The sequence below is a fragment of the Haliotis rubra genome, unplaced genomic scaffold (assembly GCF_003918875.1).
Source record: "Haliotis rubra isolate DU_JTF1 unplaced genomic scaffold, ASM391887v1 Scf233, whole genome shotgun sequence".
Classification (NCBI taxonomy): domain Eukaryota; kingdom Metazoa; phylum Mollusca; class Gastropoda; order Lepetellida; family Haliotidae; genus Haliotis; species Haliotis rubra.
Window position 1 is genome coordinate 1,357,458 of NW_025766370.1, and position 17,861 is coordinate 1,375,318.

General features: G+C 39.6%; 1 protein-coding gene across 4 annotated transcripts in view; it reads left to right on the forward strand.

Annotated features, from left to right (window-relative positions):
• The window catches only part of LOC124278236 (PDF receptor-like), a 77,668-nt gene that overhangs the window by 46,996 nt on the left and 12,811 nt on the right, over window positions 1-17,861 (forward strand). For all 4 annotated transcript variants that reach the window (XM_046713960.1, XM_046713959.1, XM_046713958.1 and 1 more), the window contains exons 3-7: window positions 8,457-8,566; window positions 8,778-8,942; window positions 9,816-9,919; window positions 10,546-10,711; window positions 12,969-13,125. In XM_046713960.1, coding sequence (XP_046569916.1) covers window positions 8,457-8,566; window positions 8,778-8,942; window positions 9,816-9,919; window positions 10,546-10,711; window positions 12,969-13,125 — 702 coding nt within the window. The remainder of the gene's footprint in view (window positions 1-8,456; window positions 8,567-8,777; window positions 8,943-9,815; window positions 9,920-10,545; window positions 10,712-12,968; window positions 13,126-17,861) is intronic.

The window sequence follows — 17,861 nt, forward strand, 5'->3', positions numbered from 1 at the left end:
CATCATCATCATCACAACACCATTCTCCTCATCCATGTCATTAGTAACGTCGCCGCTCTCAGCTTCCCCCTCCTCCTTATCATCATCATCACAACACCATTCTCCTCATCCTTGTCATTAGTAACATCGCCGCTCTCAGCTTCCCCCTCCTCCTTATCATCATCATCATCATCATCATCACAACACCATTCTCCTCATCCTTGTCATTAGTAACATCGCCGCTCTCAGCTTCCCCCTCCTCCTTATCATCATCATCATCATCATCATCACAACACCATTCTCCTCATCCATGTCATTAGTAACGTCGCCGCTCTCAGCTTCCCCCTCCTCCTTATCATCATCATCACAACATCAGTATTCAATGTTAACGCAGCAATGATGATGATAGTGGTCCAAGCTAACATCAAAACTATCATAGATGTTGGTTTTAATCACTGTCAACATCAGTATAATCAGGTCTTTAAATGGCATTTAGAAGTGAGGCATATAAGGAAGAGAGTTTTCATTCATGTCAACTTCTTTATCACAATAACGAAGTTGACATCCATAATCCATTATCACTGTATCCATCCTCAAAACTGATGAACAGATAACAGAAGTAGCCATTTTTTTCTATCCCTCATCAACCCCATCTCATGGTAATAATCATCATGACCAGCTCATGTACCATAGGTGACCTATATAGCAACATCGTCACACACCAACACGATTAGCCGCTCAGTTCGAGGAAGACATAATAGCATTGATCAACACTTCAACGTTAATCACACAGCGTAATAACGAGCGTCATGTATCGCAAATATAATCACAGCAGCTGACCATTTATAGCAACAGTCGAGGCAGGGTAAATAATTAGTTTCGTACGATGACCACTTATCTGTTGCTATTTTATGCCACTGACCAGTTGCTAAAGGGCAGTAGGTGACGGTGACGTCGCGAACGTCATCAACGTCACACCGTTGGATCAAAGATGGACAGGAATTAAATGAGACTTTGGCGTTTTCCCGTAGGGCCAATTTGATCTTGTTAGAATTGATGGTTGTGGCGCCTCATAATTAGTACAAAAATATGACCCAGCTGCTTTTAAGGTCCAAAATACTGTTCTATATTCACCAAGATTACAGATATATTCCAGGAAAAATAATGAAGAACATAAGCTAAAGATCGCCCATCTTCTTTCAGCGTGTAGCACAAAGCTCAGCCCGATGTACTGGCAACTCATGTTACTTGTAGTGCCAAGAGGCTAATCTATCTCATTTGTAAAACCAATGTTAATATTGTCAATGTAAAGAGGAATGTTGTAGTGTATAGTACATGTAAGATGTCATTAGTGTGCCTATTATGGCTATGAAGCAAGCTTTTCTTGTTCATAACACTGATATTAATTATTTTTATGTTTATGTATAAAATAAATAAGAGCGCAGTGAGTGAGTGAACGAGTGAGTGAGTGAGTGAGTGCATTCGACTTATTGATGCTTTGAACAGTGCGTCTGATTTTAAGCCCGACGTGATGTTATTTTGTAAGTTTCATTTATTTATTTACTTTGTAGAAACCAGTGGTTTGCATTTAATACTGGCAACCATGCATCTTAATAAAGGATCGTAATAAAGTTGATTCTAGCATTGCAAACCTTGATCATAAGATGGTGGAGTGAGTGAGTGAGTGAGTTAAGTTTTACGTCGCTTTTAGCAAAATTCGAGTTATATCACGGCGGGGACACCAGAAATGGGCTTCAGACATTGTACTCGTGTGGGGATTCGAACCCGGGTCTTCGGCATGACGAGCGAACGCTTTAACCACAAGGCTACCCCACCACCCCCATAAGATGGTGGAACAGCTGATGGACGTTGGTGTGACTAGCAACTTCAGGAAAGTGTTGATTACACAGAATAAAAATAATTCTGACGCAGCTGAGAACGGTAGCCTCTCTCCACCACATGCTATCAACATATCTACCTTGATGGGCCCTTTCTCACCAAAGCATCTTTCATCCACACCTTATTCTCTACATCCTCACATCTTTACATGTTCTCTGTCCTGCAGTGTCTCTACGTCATGCTGGTTGAAGTCAAACTTTTAGACGATTGTCAAATCTCATACACTAGGTCATCATTTGAGGTTTATAAATAGACATAAAGCAAACGTCTTCTGATAAAAACGCCTTTAACATAAAAGCAGCACCGGTTGTGTATTGAACACTCTCTCTGCCCCTCGCAGCGTAAGGGCCCAGCAGCAATTACCTTAATCAAAAAAATCTCATTTTTATTTCTATTTGTGGATGCAAAATTAAACTTCAAACCGTACGATCAATGAGGAAACTGCTTTTTATGCTCACTAGTTTCATATAGAAGTCAAACTAGAAATGGGGTCTTCTTTTCCCCGAAGGGAATCTAATTATTAAATGTGTTCAAAGTGGGTCGCAATTTAAACAACTGTGGCGAAAAAATATGATTGCTGCTTGTTATGTTCTTTGGAATTAGTTGTTGATATGACCGGGAAAATGAAAAGATCGATATGGTTGTTTTTTTAAAGTGCTGATATTAAATGGGTTTATGATTTACGTTTTGTAAAGTCAGTTTCGAGGTCACAATGCTACACAGATGTGCCTGCAGATAGTTTTTTTCGTGTTCAAGATTTTTTTTTAACTTGTAGAACTACCATTGTATGACGAGGGGAGGAGAGGACATTTATATACTCGGTCCGCGTGTACAGTTCTTGGGCAGGGGTACATACAAACATGCACGCACACGCACACGCCACGCACAAACACATACATAATTTAATTTAATTCAATTTAATTTAATTTTGAAAACATAGTGAATATGGTTTCAGTTTGATCACATGCTCATGATACTGCATGATAGTATATCATACAACTGGATACTTCTCAGCAGGGATTTCTACCGATAATGGGAATTGTAAGGGCTTTGTCGGTTATAATTATTTCACAGGTTGCTACCTTTTGAGGGCGACAAGCCGAAGGTAATGCAGGCTTGACCTGCTGAAACTGACTCAAATGGCAGAATTTTAACCAGGAATTATAACCAACTGGGAGAGATTTTTAAAACTCACGACTATAGAATTATGCCAATTCGATTCTTCCATGTCCCTGTTGTAGCGACAAGTGACTCTACCTTTGGGAATATGCAGTAGTGTATGTTGTGTATGTTTAAGGGTTAATTTAGTAGCCCAGCGGTCATGCATCACGCTGAATGGTCGGGTTCTATTCCACAAATGGATACAATGTGTGAAACCCTTTCTTGGTGTCCCTCGTCTTATGTTGCTAAAAGCGGCGTAAAACCATACGCAAGAACTGACGTTTGAATATACATGCATGATATTGCAATGTCAGCTTGACCACACTTTTATGCTTGGATCTGTGAATTGACTAGAGGTTATCAGTAAAGTAAGATATATTTGAAAAGTCAATAGAATGTAATAAGTATGTCTTACAGATATCATGCAAGTCTGTTGATTCCGGAAGTCGAATCAAATTGAATGTACTTCCGGATTCGAGAGCATACATCTCCATGTTGGTGCATTTAAGGAACTGAAATTGTGAAATTGTGAAATTTTATGTTTCTGAGAATTCACACATTTTATTCGAAACGGAAAGGAAACCTTAAGTAATATGAACGTAGGCACGATTACTTGCTACCAAAGCGTCAGTGTTAGTTATAGCACACTGATTTCGAGCCATAATATAAGTGATAGGGGTCAATGTTCTTACCCGTAAGGTCAATGCTCTTAAGCAATCGCCAAACACCCACTCACTTCCCTCTACTGAAATCTTCGTGTACTGTACAATGATACCGTTTCGTGGGCACATCTTACACTGCCAGACAATTGACAAGTCCGGGACAGGCATGAAGGAAAGGCTTGCCAGAGAAAACACAAGAAATAATCCGACTGTCAAGCTAAGCAGAATTATACGTTATTGTTTGTAAGTAATATGTTGGTTGTCATTGGATACTTCTAATGAGACATTCTGCGTCTCAGAAACATCACCTATGCCACTCAGGCGACATTGTTTCTGGCCATTAATCAAGAATGATGACATTTTCCAAGTCACAAGACATCGATGAGTGGCTATGCTAAGATATATTGTTCCTTAAGATGGATTCCACATTGGACCCTGCAGAGACATTAATTGTGGGGGGTTTGTCCTGAACCCGATAGGAAATGACGCCAAGAAACAAACAACGTAATACATTCGTAGAAAAAGGCGTTATAATGAATGAATCGTGGGGTGAGCTAGTTATCGTCGCATCATGGCGGGGGTCTATACTTACAATATCAGTTATAAACTGCAAGGCAATCGTAAGTACACACCTTGTTTGACGGTGACTAAAACGAATCAAACACAATTAAAAGTTATGTGTTGGAACTTGACATTGCAGTTTTTATTGAATGTTTTAAGTCTAGTAATGTCTTGATAAGGCTTGCATGTGTGTTTGTCCAGTTCAGCGTTTACGTGTGTTCTTTCGTTTGTCCGACAGTTTAAAGTAAACAAATAATACTTTCTGTTTGACTGAGTGAGTTTAGTTTTACGCCGCTTTTAGCAATATCGCAGCAATATCACGGCGGTGGACACCAGAAATGGGCTTCACACATTGGACCCAAGTGGGGAATCGAGCCCGGGTCTTCGGTGTGAGGAGCCAACGCCTTAACCACAAGGCTACCCAACCGCCCCACTTTCTGTTTGATGTTTGAACTCAATGTCCAACTCCAGACCATCATTATAATCCCCATTATTCAAGAATGTCATCTTTACGAACAACTGAACAAATATATGTAACAGAAGCGGTATAACATACTTCGGTAATACCCATCAAGTGTACCGTCCAAGGATAAGGGGTTTTACAGAAAATCTGAACGACAGCTGGTGATTTCTGTGTTTCGATTGCTAAAAAATATTTAAAAATTCGTCCTTTGTATGCCGATCCCAGCGAAATGGATTTATGGTCAGATAATCATGTTCAACAAAACCAAGGGTTTCTACGCGAGTAATTTAAGAGGTTACAAATCTCATGGTGGTGATAGCTTTCAAAACGCAGTTCACTCAATTGCTCTAGAAATCGAAGGTACACCCACCAAGCGACCGACAATGGTATACACGCTGTAGTGATGTATAAGGACCTGGAATGCAGTGACGTCCCATCGTTACATACCAGCCTTATTATAATGTCAGTGTACTTTTTGTTTACAAATTATACGCACATTTTGTTGCCATGTACATCTACACTACTCCTCAAAAGTACCTACCTTGTTTACGTAATCTTTACAATATATGTGATGTTGCTTTTGAACGATACGCAAAAGCCTCCAACCATCGTGTTAACTTTCGCTTGTGTTCACATAAATTCGAAAAGGCTAAGCAGTTTAAAACGCTGGAGGGCACGTTTGGAAGAGTTTCAAAGAACTGTACCGCTACGATTTGTGGACAAGAGTGTATAATGAAGCTCTTTTCAATTTGAAAAATGTAATTTAACATTAAAATTTAATTTTCATGCTCATATCTGTCCCGAATTATTTTATTATTTTAATAAAGATTGATGTGATGATGCCTTTCTTAGTTAAACGAGTTCATTAGGCGGTTTTAACATGCTATCTACGTGCTCCAAAGTTATTGATGTTGTCATAATTGTTAGAAAGTAACGTTATACTTGAATTATGACGTCATCTAGTATATAGGATGAAATTATTTGTCAGTAGATGAATTGATCGGTATGTATTTTGTAATGTGGTACTGCACTTTGTTTGACATGCGGGTTTCATGCATATATGTACGAACATGGTAATATGTAACCATTCAATATAAATATACACCATACATCTACATAACGATTACCCTTTTGAATATGAAAAGAAATAGAGTAGCGCCCTTAAGACTGAAGGATAGTGTTAACGATGAACCTCCGAAGTTGACCCGAGAAACTCCCGGGTAAGAATTGATTTTCAGCAACCCATGCTTGTCACAAGAGGCGACTAACGGTTTCGGGTGGTTAGGCCCTCTTACTTGGCTGACACATGTCATCGTATTCCAACTGCATATTTCGATGCTCATGATGTCAGCCACTAGGTTTCCTGGTCCAAACTCGATAATTTGCAAACAGCTGTCATATAGCTGGAATAACGCTGAGTGCGTGTTAAACAACAAACAAACACACATCTAATAACCTAGCTTGATGTCAATCACAGGGTTGTCTGATCCAGATACCAGTATCTGCAGACCCCGTCGTATAGCGGAAAACCGCTGATTGCGGCGTTAAACAACAATCAGCTTATTCAGTGCGTGTGCTCTGACACCTCCCCCCGTGGAAGAGTTGCCTTCAGCAACCCACGATGTCGTGCGATGCAACTATCGGTGTTCGAGGTGTCAAGTTCTCTGACTCGGCTGATGTATCGCATCTCATGTGCGCAGTTAGAGGTTCAAGATGTCAATAAATCAGGACTTATTGTTCACAGACCGCGTTCATATACCTGGGAAATTGTGAGACGTTAAGCAAGAAGCAAAACACACACATTATATAAGACACAGTGAGTCAGAATGACGTGCATGCCATATTAAAGTGATGACATAATAGTTCGCGAAGGTTTTGAAGTCCTGAAGCATTGCCTTACACCTTCCAATTATGGGATTGATGTTCAAACAAAATTCAAAAGTTGTAATAACTGGTTCAGCAGTAATTATTGACATCAAAGGGTGCTTTCTAAAAAGAAGCATATATCTTACTATGCTTGCATAACCTGGTTTGTATTTTTGCAAAGTGCATTCATATAATGTGTCACAGGTAGGAACTGTAGCTGCGTTGGTTTTAAACTTTAAAAGCTTTTCAGGTATATCCCGGCGTATATGGTTAATGCGGGAAGAAACTTTGGTAAAACACAAAGCACGGGGACGTTGGGGTAGCCTAGTTGTTAAGCGTTTGCTCGTCAGACCGAAGACCCGGGTTCGATTCCCCACGTGGATACAATGTGTGACGCCCATTTCTGGTGTCCCCCGCCGTGATATTGCTGGAATTTGCTAACCACACTCACTCACTCACAAAATGTGTGATGCTGACCAAGGTAAAGATATAATTAGCTCGATCAACGTTCCCGAACCCACTGTAATCGTTTAGGGGCAGGCCGAAGGGACGCAACTATGCATCACGAACTGCGACACTTTACGCAGCTAGGCTACCTTAGCTCCCAACACGAATTTGAAGGGTCCTTCTTAGTCCGAATTGTCAATATGGCATTTATGCACAGTCTGGAGAATCTCACCACTGTGTCATTAAACACAAGAGTCGATATTATCGGCGATGAAAACAGCCACTACCAAACTCTCCATTGTCATATACAGTACAGCCTCACAACAGGTACAAAGAGAGGTGTCTTAAGTATGGCACGAGATTTGGATTTTTTTTTTATAATGGGCGTTCTTTGTTGCCCTCAATTAATACGGCAGGCGATGTTGACATTAATAACTCGTGTTTGAACACACGGCGGGGACACATAAAAACGCAATGATCTCCTCTGCGTGGTGTTTGACCTACTAATACTAAAGGTCAAGGTCATGATACTTTATCAAGGACAGCCATGACACGAACCTTTAATATATAAGTTATAACAAACGACTGGGGCTCCCCTGTATTCAAGGTCGAATCGGTCTGTGTGTTGCATAAAAGATGGCCTTCTTTTCTGAAATATGTCTCAGTTAATATTTGTTTTGCCTAACGTAGGGATTTTAATTTTACATTTTGTTTCCCACAATTATGTAAATGTATTGCTTGGACATTCTTTCAATAGTGATCGAGTTAACGTGAGTGTGAGTCAGAGTGTGAGTGTGTGAGTTGGGTTAAACGCTTCTTCTAGCAACATTCCAGCAAGATCATAGCGGGAAACCAGAAATGGGTTTCACACATTGGGCAATTGAACCCAGGCTTTTGGCCTGGCGTGCAGACGCGTAACCGCTGAACTAGCCCCTGTGGTTTACCATGGGACACTGATATTGCGGCATTTCACTTTTGTAAGGAACACTATTTTTTGGTGAAAACATAAAGTGTTGATACTCTGCTTACAATTCAGGATTCCTTTCTTCCTGACAGGAACCTTAACCTAAGGGACACAACTCTGCACATAGAAGGGCGAGGCCGTATGCCTTTAATCCTAAGAAAGCGCTCAGTGTGTACGCGTACTTTTCTATGATGACCATCCAGATATTCAATTTCGACGCATAAAGGCCATGTTTTGCTTGGCGCCTCTAATAGAGACATAATTATTTTTCTTACAGGCACGGAATTTTGGTCATCGTAATCCGAAGCGTTGTATGGTGTCCATAATATCGAACACGGGTTTATCCGCGCAAGCATTTATTTAGCAGTGTTATGCCTGGGATATTACTGACTGTGGCATTAAAATAAGAACCATGTAATATGTGTGTGAATTATCATATTAGTTTTGGTTTCAGGTTTATACTGTAACGCAACATGGGACAAAGTTCTATGCTGGAAAGCGGCCAAAGCTGGCACCGCAGTTCGCATGAACTGCCCCCCCCTCTACCCGGGTTGGTACCCACAAGTAAGTTCAATGAAACATCTAGTCAAGAAATAATGTGCAGTCATATGTCCGAGTTTCTTTTTTCAAAAGTTTGTTTCATATTTTTCTACATTTGTTTCAAGTAATCTTCATTTTTTATTCTTTTTGACAATTAAAAATAAACTTCGCTTTGACTTTCGCATTGACCTCCGTATTGAACTATACTTTGACCTAAACCTCCATTTTGCCACAGACTTTGCCACTCGGAAATGTGGACCGAATGGCCGATGGGAGGGGAAAAACCCCGGAGACTTCAGCGTCCCCCCAGGGTTACACCAACTACATCGGCTGCTACACCCAACAGGCTCTTGAAATATACAAGAGATTCTACATGAACAAAACGCCACAGCAGAAACAAGTGAGTACACGTCAGCAATGCCATAAGGGAAAGAGGAGAACCTCAAGTCTCTGAACCATGTTATATTGTTCATTTAAAGCCCAGCATTTATATATACTCATGGAAACGAATAAGGGAACACATGAAAGTACAAGTGTTCCTTTATTTATTTCCAGGATTTCACCCACAGTGCAATACATACCTTGTGAAGAAACATGGAAAAGAACATAGGAACACTTGTACTTTCATGTGTTCCCTTATTTGTTTCCATAAGTATATAATGCTAAAGCCCCGAAAGGAAGTCCAGATAATCCTCACGTTCACTTTGAATTATTTTACCTCAGTGGTGAGAATTTTGACTTTTTGAATGGGGTTATTAGTTGTATCATAATTACATATTGTCAGAGACTAAACTCCAGAAAACACACGCAGTACTATGGAACATGAAGTTGAAAGAACGTGAGTTTGTGTAATAGTGCATTTGAAAATCCAAATAAGGCTTAACTTAGTTTACTTAGGTCAAGAGAAATAGTGCATATATATTTCAAAATATGTTTGGTGTCATAACACGCGGTTAATAAAAGGTTATGTTTCAAAGCTTCATAGCCACAAGAAATCTCTGGTTAGACCAGATGCCATTATCGCATTCTGGGTATGAGCATGTATTCATGGACCACAATAAAGTAGTCTTTTTGTGTCTAAAGTCTTCAAAAATACTATATGCATGGTTCAACATAATGTTTCCAAATGGGATCCTTTCACAGAAATAAGGAATCAAGGGATATTCTGCTCAAAGCCACAAATTGCAAATCTCCTACCAGATTATTAAATGGTCCCTTCCTGAAAATGTGGCCTCAAACATACCTACTCACTCACTCACTCACCCACTTTCAGGTACTCAGAGACATCGTCTCAAGCGCCAGGACAATGGAAATAATTGGCTTGTGCCTCTCTCTGGTTGTTACAATAGTGTCCCTCATTATCTTCAGCTATTTCAGGTATGTATCTATACATTTGTGCAGTAGTATTCTATTTACAGGAAGCCTTCGACCTGATGTATCACGTGACCTCTATACTTAAAATTTATTCCTTTCGTTTTTGTTTGGAACATCCTTGTTATAACTCCTGAACTACAAACATTACAGTAAACAGCTCAAACATTGAGAGATAACTGGTGGTTATCAGTAAAGACTCTCTCTCTCTTTGTGTACCCCTCTGTGTGTGTGTCTCTCTGTCTCTCTCTTTGCCTCTCCCGATCTGTGTGCGTTTCTCTCTCTCTGGCCCTCTCTCTGTGCCTCTCTTTGTTTCTCTCTGTGTTCTCCGGGTGTCTCTGTCTCTTTCGTTCTCTCTGTGCATGTATCTCTCTCTGTCTCTCCCTCTGTTTGTCTCTCGCCGTGATCTATATATATACATATACACATATATATATCGCTAGGTCTCTCTCACTCTCTCACTCTCTCTCTGTGTGTAGGTGTCTCTGTGTTTCCCTTTTTCTCTGTGTGACTCTCTCTTTGTTTCTCTCTGTGTGTCTCTCTCTACGCTGAAAGGATTATTGTACAGCTGCTGTCATATAATATTGGTACTCTCTTGTATTTCCATGAGTTTTAACCGTTCTTCCTCACAGGAACCTGAAATGCCATCGGACGCGCATCCACAAGAATCTATTCGTGGCCATCATTGTTCAAATCTCTATCATGCTCATATTGTACATCGACCAATACATAGCGAGGACAGCGGGAGGGGAAGTGGCCGGCGCTTCCAGCGGAAGTAGTGGCGCCATCTATGACACGGTAAGTTCTCCGTGGTTTGAGCCCCTATTTCCGGTTGAGAAAGGGGATTGAAACAGAGCTGTACCAAGTCATACCTACTCCATCCATGAGCTAGTTGATGAGTGCATGGCTAGGTGGTCTGATTCTCAATCTTCTTGACGCCGCCGGACCTTCCCTGTCCCCATCTGCTTAAGACCAGTGTAAACATATCCATCTGTTATCGGGTATATTTAGGCCAGTGTGTGATTATAAGTAAGAAATCGAATGTTGACTAACTGATCGAAAACATTGTTAATCACATGAAGTGCCTCGCCCAAATCCCCGATTGACACCACATCACCATCCGCACCAGTAAGTCAGTAGATCCAATAAATATAAACCCCTTCATCCCAGATCCTTGTCATTTAAATATATTTCATTTGTTAAACTTATTATTTAAGATGTTTGGAAAATCATGAATTCTGCAAAATATAAATTGTCAACAGCAGACAATCATTAGTCTAAAATAGGCAAAATAGTGACATATATACCAACAGAATATTTAAAATTAGTGATGATACCAGGTGTTTGCTGAAGACATCTCAGAAACTTCTGTCAAAGTAATTAAGTGAAACAATATTGGGGCTAAAACAAAGGTGGAAGATTACACAATCAGAGATCGAATTTATCTGAAATTGGGTTACCTTTAAAAAACTGTCCCACCACGGACAATTATCGTTTGCCATGTCCGTACGCATTTACATAGGACACAAGTTTGACGACAATTCTCTGGTTCGCATAACTAACAATCAGAACGATTCCAGAAACAGTATGGTCCCAACTTAGGGTTTCCTGCCTTCGTCAGACATGTCTGTTGAAATGAGTCCAGTCATTTTCCTAACCTAAAACAACCCAACAAGCATCTCGCCTGTCACGTCCCGTCACAGACCACATAGCTGATTTGCCATGCTTCAAAGACGGTTCATTACCCGAAACATAATCTCTTATTGGCTAACGGTGCAACCCACGAACTAAACACAGCCAGACCCGTGCGTTTCATCTAAAGGAGAAATACAAACTTTTCTGAACTTTACAGAAAAGTTATTTCTGTTGGCCTTTGAATTTTTTCAAATAATCGACAGTGATTATCCTCTGGTGTTGGTTGTTTTCAGTTGTATGGAAAGGGTCGATCATCATACTGTCGTTATCAGCAGCTTTTAATTATATCCGCTGGGTCAAACACGCAATGTGACAAAAAACACGAATCTAATACCAAACTATACTTGTGTAACAATCAAAATTGGAGGACAGCCTCAATGAAACACAACAAAGGCCTGATGAAAGAGTAATCACTGGAATAATATCAGAGAAAATCGTGAACACAACCTCTCAGCAAACAGCTTTGAAGAAGGAATGATGAGTTTCCGGTCACGCGCAGTGCACACACATGGCAGATGCTACTAGTGATACAACTTGTTATTCATTGGAACATTAAGTAGGCTTCTTGTGAACTAGAAAGAAAATGCATTTGTTGTCAAGCAGAGTAAGTTAAAAGAAGAAAGATTTGGGATGAGATATTGAAACTGCCCCCCGCCCTGTTACATCCGTTTTAAAAATGTTCGGAATTATGCTTACATTGCTAAATGTTTATGTGGGCCTAGTGTTTAAAGCCTGAATATTATAAACGGTGTGAGTATACTTAATAGCTACATAGGTTTAAAATCTATTCTATGGATATGGGGTAATATGGATATGTTAAACAGGCTAGTCAATCTATGTGAAAAGTGACCTAACCTCAAACTAATTACAACAGAATTTTGTAAAGTATAAATATATGTAGATGAAATGAAGAAATTCTAATCCTGAACACGTTATATGTACTACCAACACACATCTATTTTCCGTGTTTATTCACAAACTATTTCAAACATTTAACATTAAGACAAGGTGTTCTAGAATAACGTATTTAATTTGTCGTTTTTTGTTCCAGTTGTTGTTGTTTATTTTGTTTAAATGATATACTCAGTGATATGTACTGGTGAGGTATTGATATAAGCAGAGTTCTGCTTGTTTACCAAACCAGATTCTCTAGGAATACAAATATGTTTAAACCATAACGTTTGTAGTCGTGTTAGTTAATATGTAACACAACCAATGATACAATGTAATATTCTTACACACCGCATATGATGATACATATTAACATTTTTCAACGATGGATTCTCGTAAACATCGTATTATTCCACAGGACAATAATAGCTCTGAAATACAAGTTAATCGATACTTCTTTTTCTTTCAGCCGGTGTTTTGTGAAATCCTGTACGCCATATTGGAATACACGAAAACTGTCAAATTCATGTGGATGTTTGTGGAGGGCCTCTATCTACACAATATGATCGCCGTGTCAGTCTTTTCTGGGAAACCGAATTATGCTGTGTTCTACGCCATAGGGTGGGGTGAGTTAATTTGTTATTCCGGAAACACTTGAGACCAAGTATATAACAATAACTAAACAGGTAAATTAAGTCTAGAAATAGATACATTTGACATTTTCTTCATGAATATCGCAACAAGAGGTGATAATGGAGTAATGTCTCGTACAAGATTATTGTACTTGAAGGAAAACCAAGTTCTATGGATAGTCAGCTTCTTTATTGCACTGAGAGCGACGTTTCGGTGTAGGTACTAATACCGTTATGAAGCAAGTGATACATATACATATAGTTGTAACAAGGACAATATATATATAGTTTCAAGAAGTTTCCTAATCTTGTAGTCTGCTCGGTTGGTAATCTACAAGATTAGGAAACTTCTTGAAGCCATAAAATCCAACGCTTCAACCCCACCATGAACCGTGATCAAGGTTATTTTATTTCCTCGGCCTATCACCAACTAATTAAAGATCACCAGTAATCAACCCATACCTCGTCCAATTGGCTTCCATGCTTCCTTTAGTGTATTGTCACCACAACCAATCAATGTGTACGTCAACCTACTCCCTTCAACTCACTATTACCATCTCAGTGTACATCAACTCCTCTATTGTATAAACTCATTCTGCATATTGTTTTAATCACTATCACTCTGTACATCAACCTACTCTGCTCAAATCACTAATTAGCAATCCAATGTACACCAACCGTATCAAATGTATATACACACTATGCAGCCATGTATATATTCTCCATGTTACAACTCTTTGTATCACTTCCTTGATAACGGTGTTAGTACTTACATCGAAGCGTCGCACTCATCGCAATAATGAAGTTGACTATCCATAGAACTTGGTTTTCCTCCACCTATATAACTTCTAAAATGCCTCTCAAAGAAGTTGTCCAACTGCCGGTTTTACAGTGGTAGCGTATTGTGATACCATGTCTGAGTTTAACGTGGATACGACACAGTAGACAGACTGTGAGCTTGCTAGTCCTTGTTTCATTCCAATCGTTCGGATTGTCTGGTCCAGACTCGATTATTTACAGACCGCCGCTATAAAACTGGAATTTACTGCGTGCGGCGTTAAACAACCAACCAACCAACCAACCAACCCGATCGTTAGTACCATTGTTCCATGTTGATCCCCTAGTTGAAACTATAACCTATTTGGAAATAAGTCCTTAAAAAATGTCGATGTAAAACCAACTAGCCAGTATTAAATGTGATGCAACTAACAGTTGTAGTTTAGAATTGACTACGTTCACAAATTAAACAGTATTTACAACGGCAGTACAATTTCAGAGGCACTATGATATACAGCAGTGATTGTATGTGGCAATAAAGACAGTGATGGTAATTTTCAAATCATTGCAGCAGTGATCAAGGCTACAAAATAGGCTTATCCTGAGTATCCAGGGTGAAAAGTGATCTTCACAGAACTGCTGGTCCTCTTGCAACATTGAAGAGCCGGGTTAGAATTGGTCTTCAGCAACCCATAACGGGATCGGTTGGTCAAGTGTGCTGACTTAACTGACTCGATTATTTACAGACCGCCGCCATATCTTCTAGGAACGTGAGATGTAATGCGAAATGTTTGAGGCAAGAGCAAGCCCCTGTATATATGAACAAACGTGTCCGGAACTTCCTCTAACCCTCTCTTTTAGACTACACTGGAAGTGTAGAAATATCCACACCGGATTGAATGTTTTAAATGTCAACAGACCTGTACGGCCTGCAGTTTATATTGAGCTGAAATCAAGGTAAATGAATTCTAACACTGAGAATGCTTTGTAACACAGGGTCCAAAACTAACTGTACTCCAATACTGATCAAGAGCTCCTAGATGTAAAGCGGAGAAGAGCTGAGATCAGTTTACATTCACTTCATGCAGTGCAGTATGTGTCTAATTACTTGCTTTTGATACCATTAATGAACTGCTGTAGAGCCCGAATATATCATTTCCGGTAGCCGACAAGTTTTGGCTGTTCGCCTGCAGATTCCAAGAGGCCATTTCGTTCTATTCTTGTGTTTTGTAACTTGTACAGCAAGGGTGTGTCCTTACAGCTAAATATTTCGGCCTACAGAGTTTCCTGTGGGTCTGCAGGTTTCACAATGTGCTAACCCTTAAGGCTCTCAGTGTAGTCTGCTGGGTTTCAGTCACTGTCCCCAGCACTTAATTGCTTATCGAAGCTGCTCAGTTGTGGTCAGGCTCTGGGACTTAGTTTGCAGCGTGTCACGTTCATCATTGCTCAAAACATCGGTCACTGGTCGGACTGGTCAAAACACCTTTATATGCAAGTCACACGCGGAGTGCGTGATAATATATGCTGAGTATATATCGTTCAACAATCTTTGTTGGCAGTCTACTTAAAACATCATGCAAGTGAAACCAGAACGACCAAAATTACCATGTCTACAAATATTTATTTTTCTAAATTATGGGTAGGGACATTTGATTTCAAAAAGTATTTATACATTCTTTATATATGTCCTTAAAATATCTTTCGTTTCCCAAATAGAAACCATACAATACACACTAAGTCCAACATGAATATATATACTTCTATATGGCTGGAACAGAGACGAATATTTATAAAGCAGAATTTGAAACTTACTAATGGATAAAAGCAACAAAACACTTTCCAAAATCATACTTAGATAAAAGCCAAAAAATCATTTTCAAAGGAAATCTGGAGGAGGCCTGATGTTTGATATTCTGGAGAATTTTCCCAAAAAAGTTCAAAAGTAAAAAGTTAGAAAAACACGAATGCCGTAAGCTACACACGTGAACGTGCTGCACGTGCAGCTTAAGCTGGATGATGTTTTCGTGGTATCATAAATGTATATCGTCAAGATGCGATGATGATACTGTTTATGATGTGAACCTATTACACAGTAATTGCGGTCAAAGTAACGGTATTGATCCAATCTCCTTGAAACCTTTCATCTTGAGAGTCCGACATTATATGAAGCATACGTCGATAATCCTTCATATTGACCTTGAGATAATTTGATATATCTGTTTTCATTTATTGTGACAAGGGTATTCATAATTGAACAGATGGTCTATTTCTGATGGGAATAATTGCATCTAGGAATATATGGTGCCTGGCTATTGATTGCTGTTGCAGTTCTTGGTCAGACTGCTATTGTCTTTTCTATTTTGCAAATAATCAGGTAGTAATGAATGTAAAGATAGTGAGTGAATGAATAGTGGGTGGGTGGGTGGGTGGATGGGTGAGTGAGTGAGTGAGTGAGTGAGTGAGTGAGTGAGTGAGTGAGTGAGCGAGCGAGCGAGTGAGTGCCTAAGGATTGTACATGCAGTCTGAATATTCAAATGCCCCTCCCCTGCACATATATTAGTAATTCTACCAGTATAAAAAAATATTGAAGAAAACACGTATGTGTGTATGGGATGAGAGTACATTTGTAGTACAGATTCCTTATGGAAATGATTTTTGTCACTTTGTACAAATATACTGTATATATTACTTGTGAGCATATTTGTATTGCAACGTGGGTGAAAATGATCTTATTAAGTAACGCTGCTGAACGCAAGAAGAATCAATATTATTTACGTTCGGGACATTTATTATCTCAGGTAATGGTGTAGAGAAAATTGCGAAAGTGTCCGAATCTGGATCAGTTGTCGTGGCCATCTTTTCGCGAACGTCCTGATCCCTATTTGTTACCTGAGGTAATGTTTATAGCCACGTCAAATTGGGAGAGTGTACTACAAAACCAAATCTATATTCATTGACGTGGTTGAAATGTGTACATTTCAAAGGTGCCCACCCATGTCAGTTGACTTCAGCTGAACTAACATGACACATCTGATTACTTCTCATACGGTTCCATTAAATATGGTAATGAAAAGGTCACAAATATAGATGTTGTTCTTTTTTCATAACAGGTAATAAATTGACAAACATTTCGCTCGTCATCCCGACCCCCGGGTTTGATTCCCTACATGGTAAAATGCGTGAAGTCCATTCCCACATCGGTGACATTGCTGAAATATTGCTGAAATATTGGTGAAATGGCTTAAAATACAACTCAGTCACTTGTCAAATATTAAATCATGCGGATGTCCTTTTGTTAGTTTCGTACGGAGACGAAACCCAAACCCTACTATCGTCAACCTTTCGCACCAAGGTCGCCAACTGGAAGACTCTTGTTTTGAACCAGAGGACAGTCCGGGGTATCATATACTCATGGAAACGAATAAAGGAACATATGAAAGTACAAGTGTTCCTTTATTTATTTCCAGAATTTCACCCACAGTGCTATACATACATTGTGGAGAAACATGAAAAAAGAACAAAGGAACACATTCGTTTCCATGAGTATATATGACCACAGTGACCACTCGTGGATTTGTTGGTTCGACGCCGTAACTTGATTGAAAACACGTCATCGTATCCCAATTACTGGGATCGTTGCTCATGATGCACTTCACTGGGCTACCTGTTCCCCACTCGACACTTTACAGACACGTCATCGTGTAGCTGAAATACCTATAAGTGCAAAGAAGTAATACACAACTAACACATATGAAGGTCAAGCCTTTGATATCTGCAAATGTATACAACTCTGAACAAATAGATTTCACCTAAACACATTCTCTCTAGTCGTTTGTTTTAAGTGAGTGGGGGAGTAAGGTTCCACTCCGCCTTTGGCAATATTCGAGTAGCTTTTTTGAAAAATAAATTGTACCCATGTGGAAACGAACCCAGGCCTTCGACGTAAGGGGGGA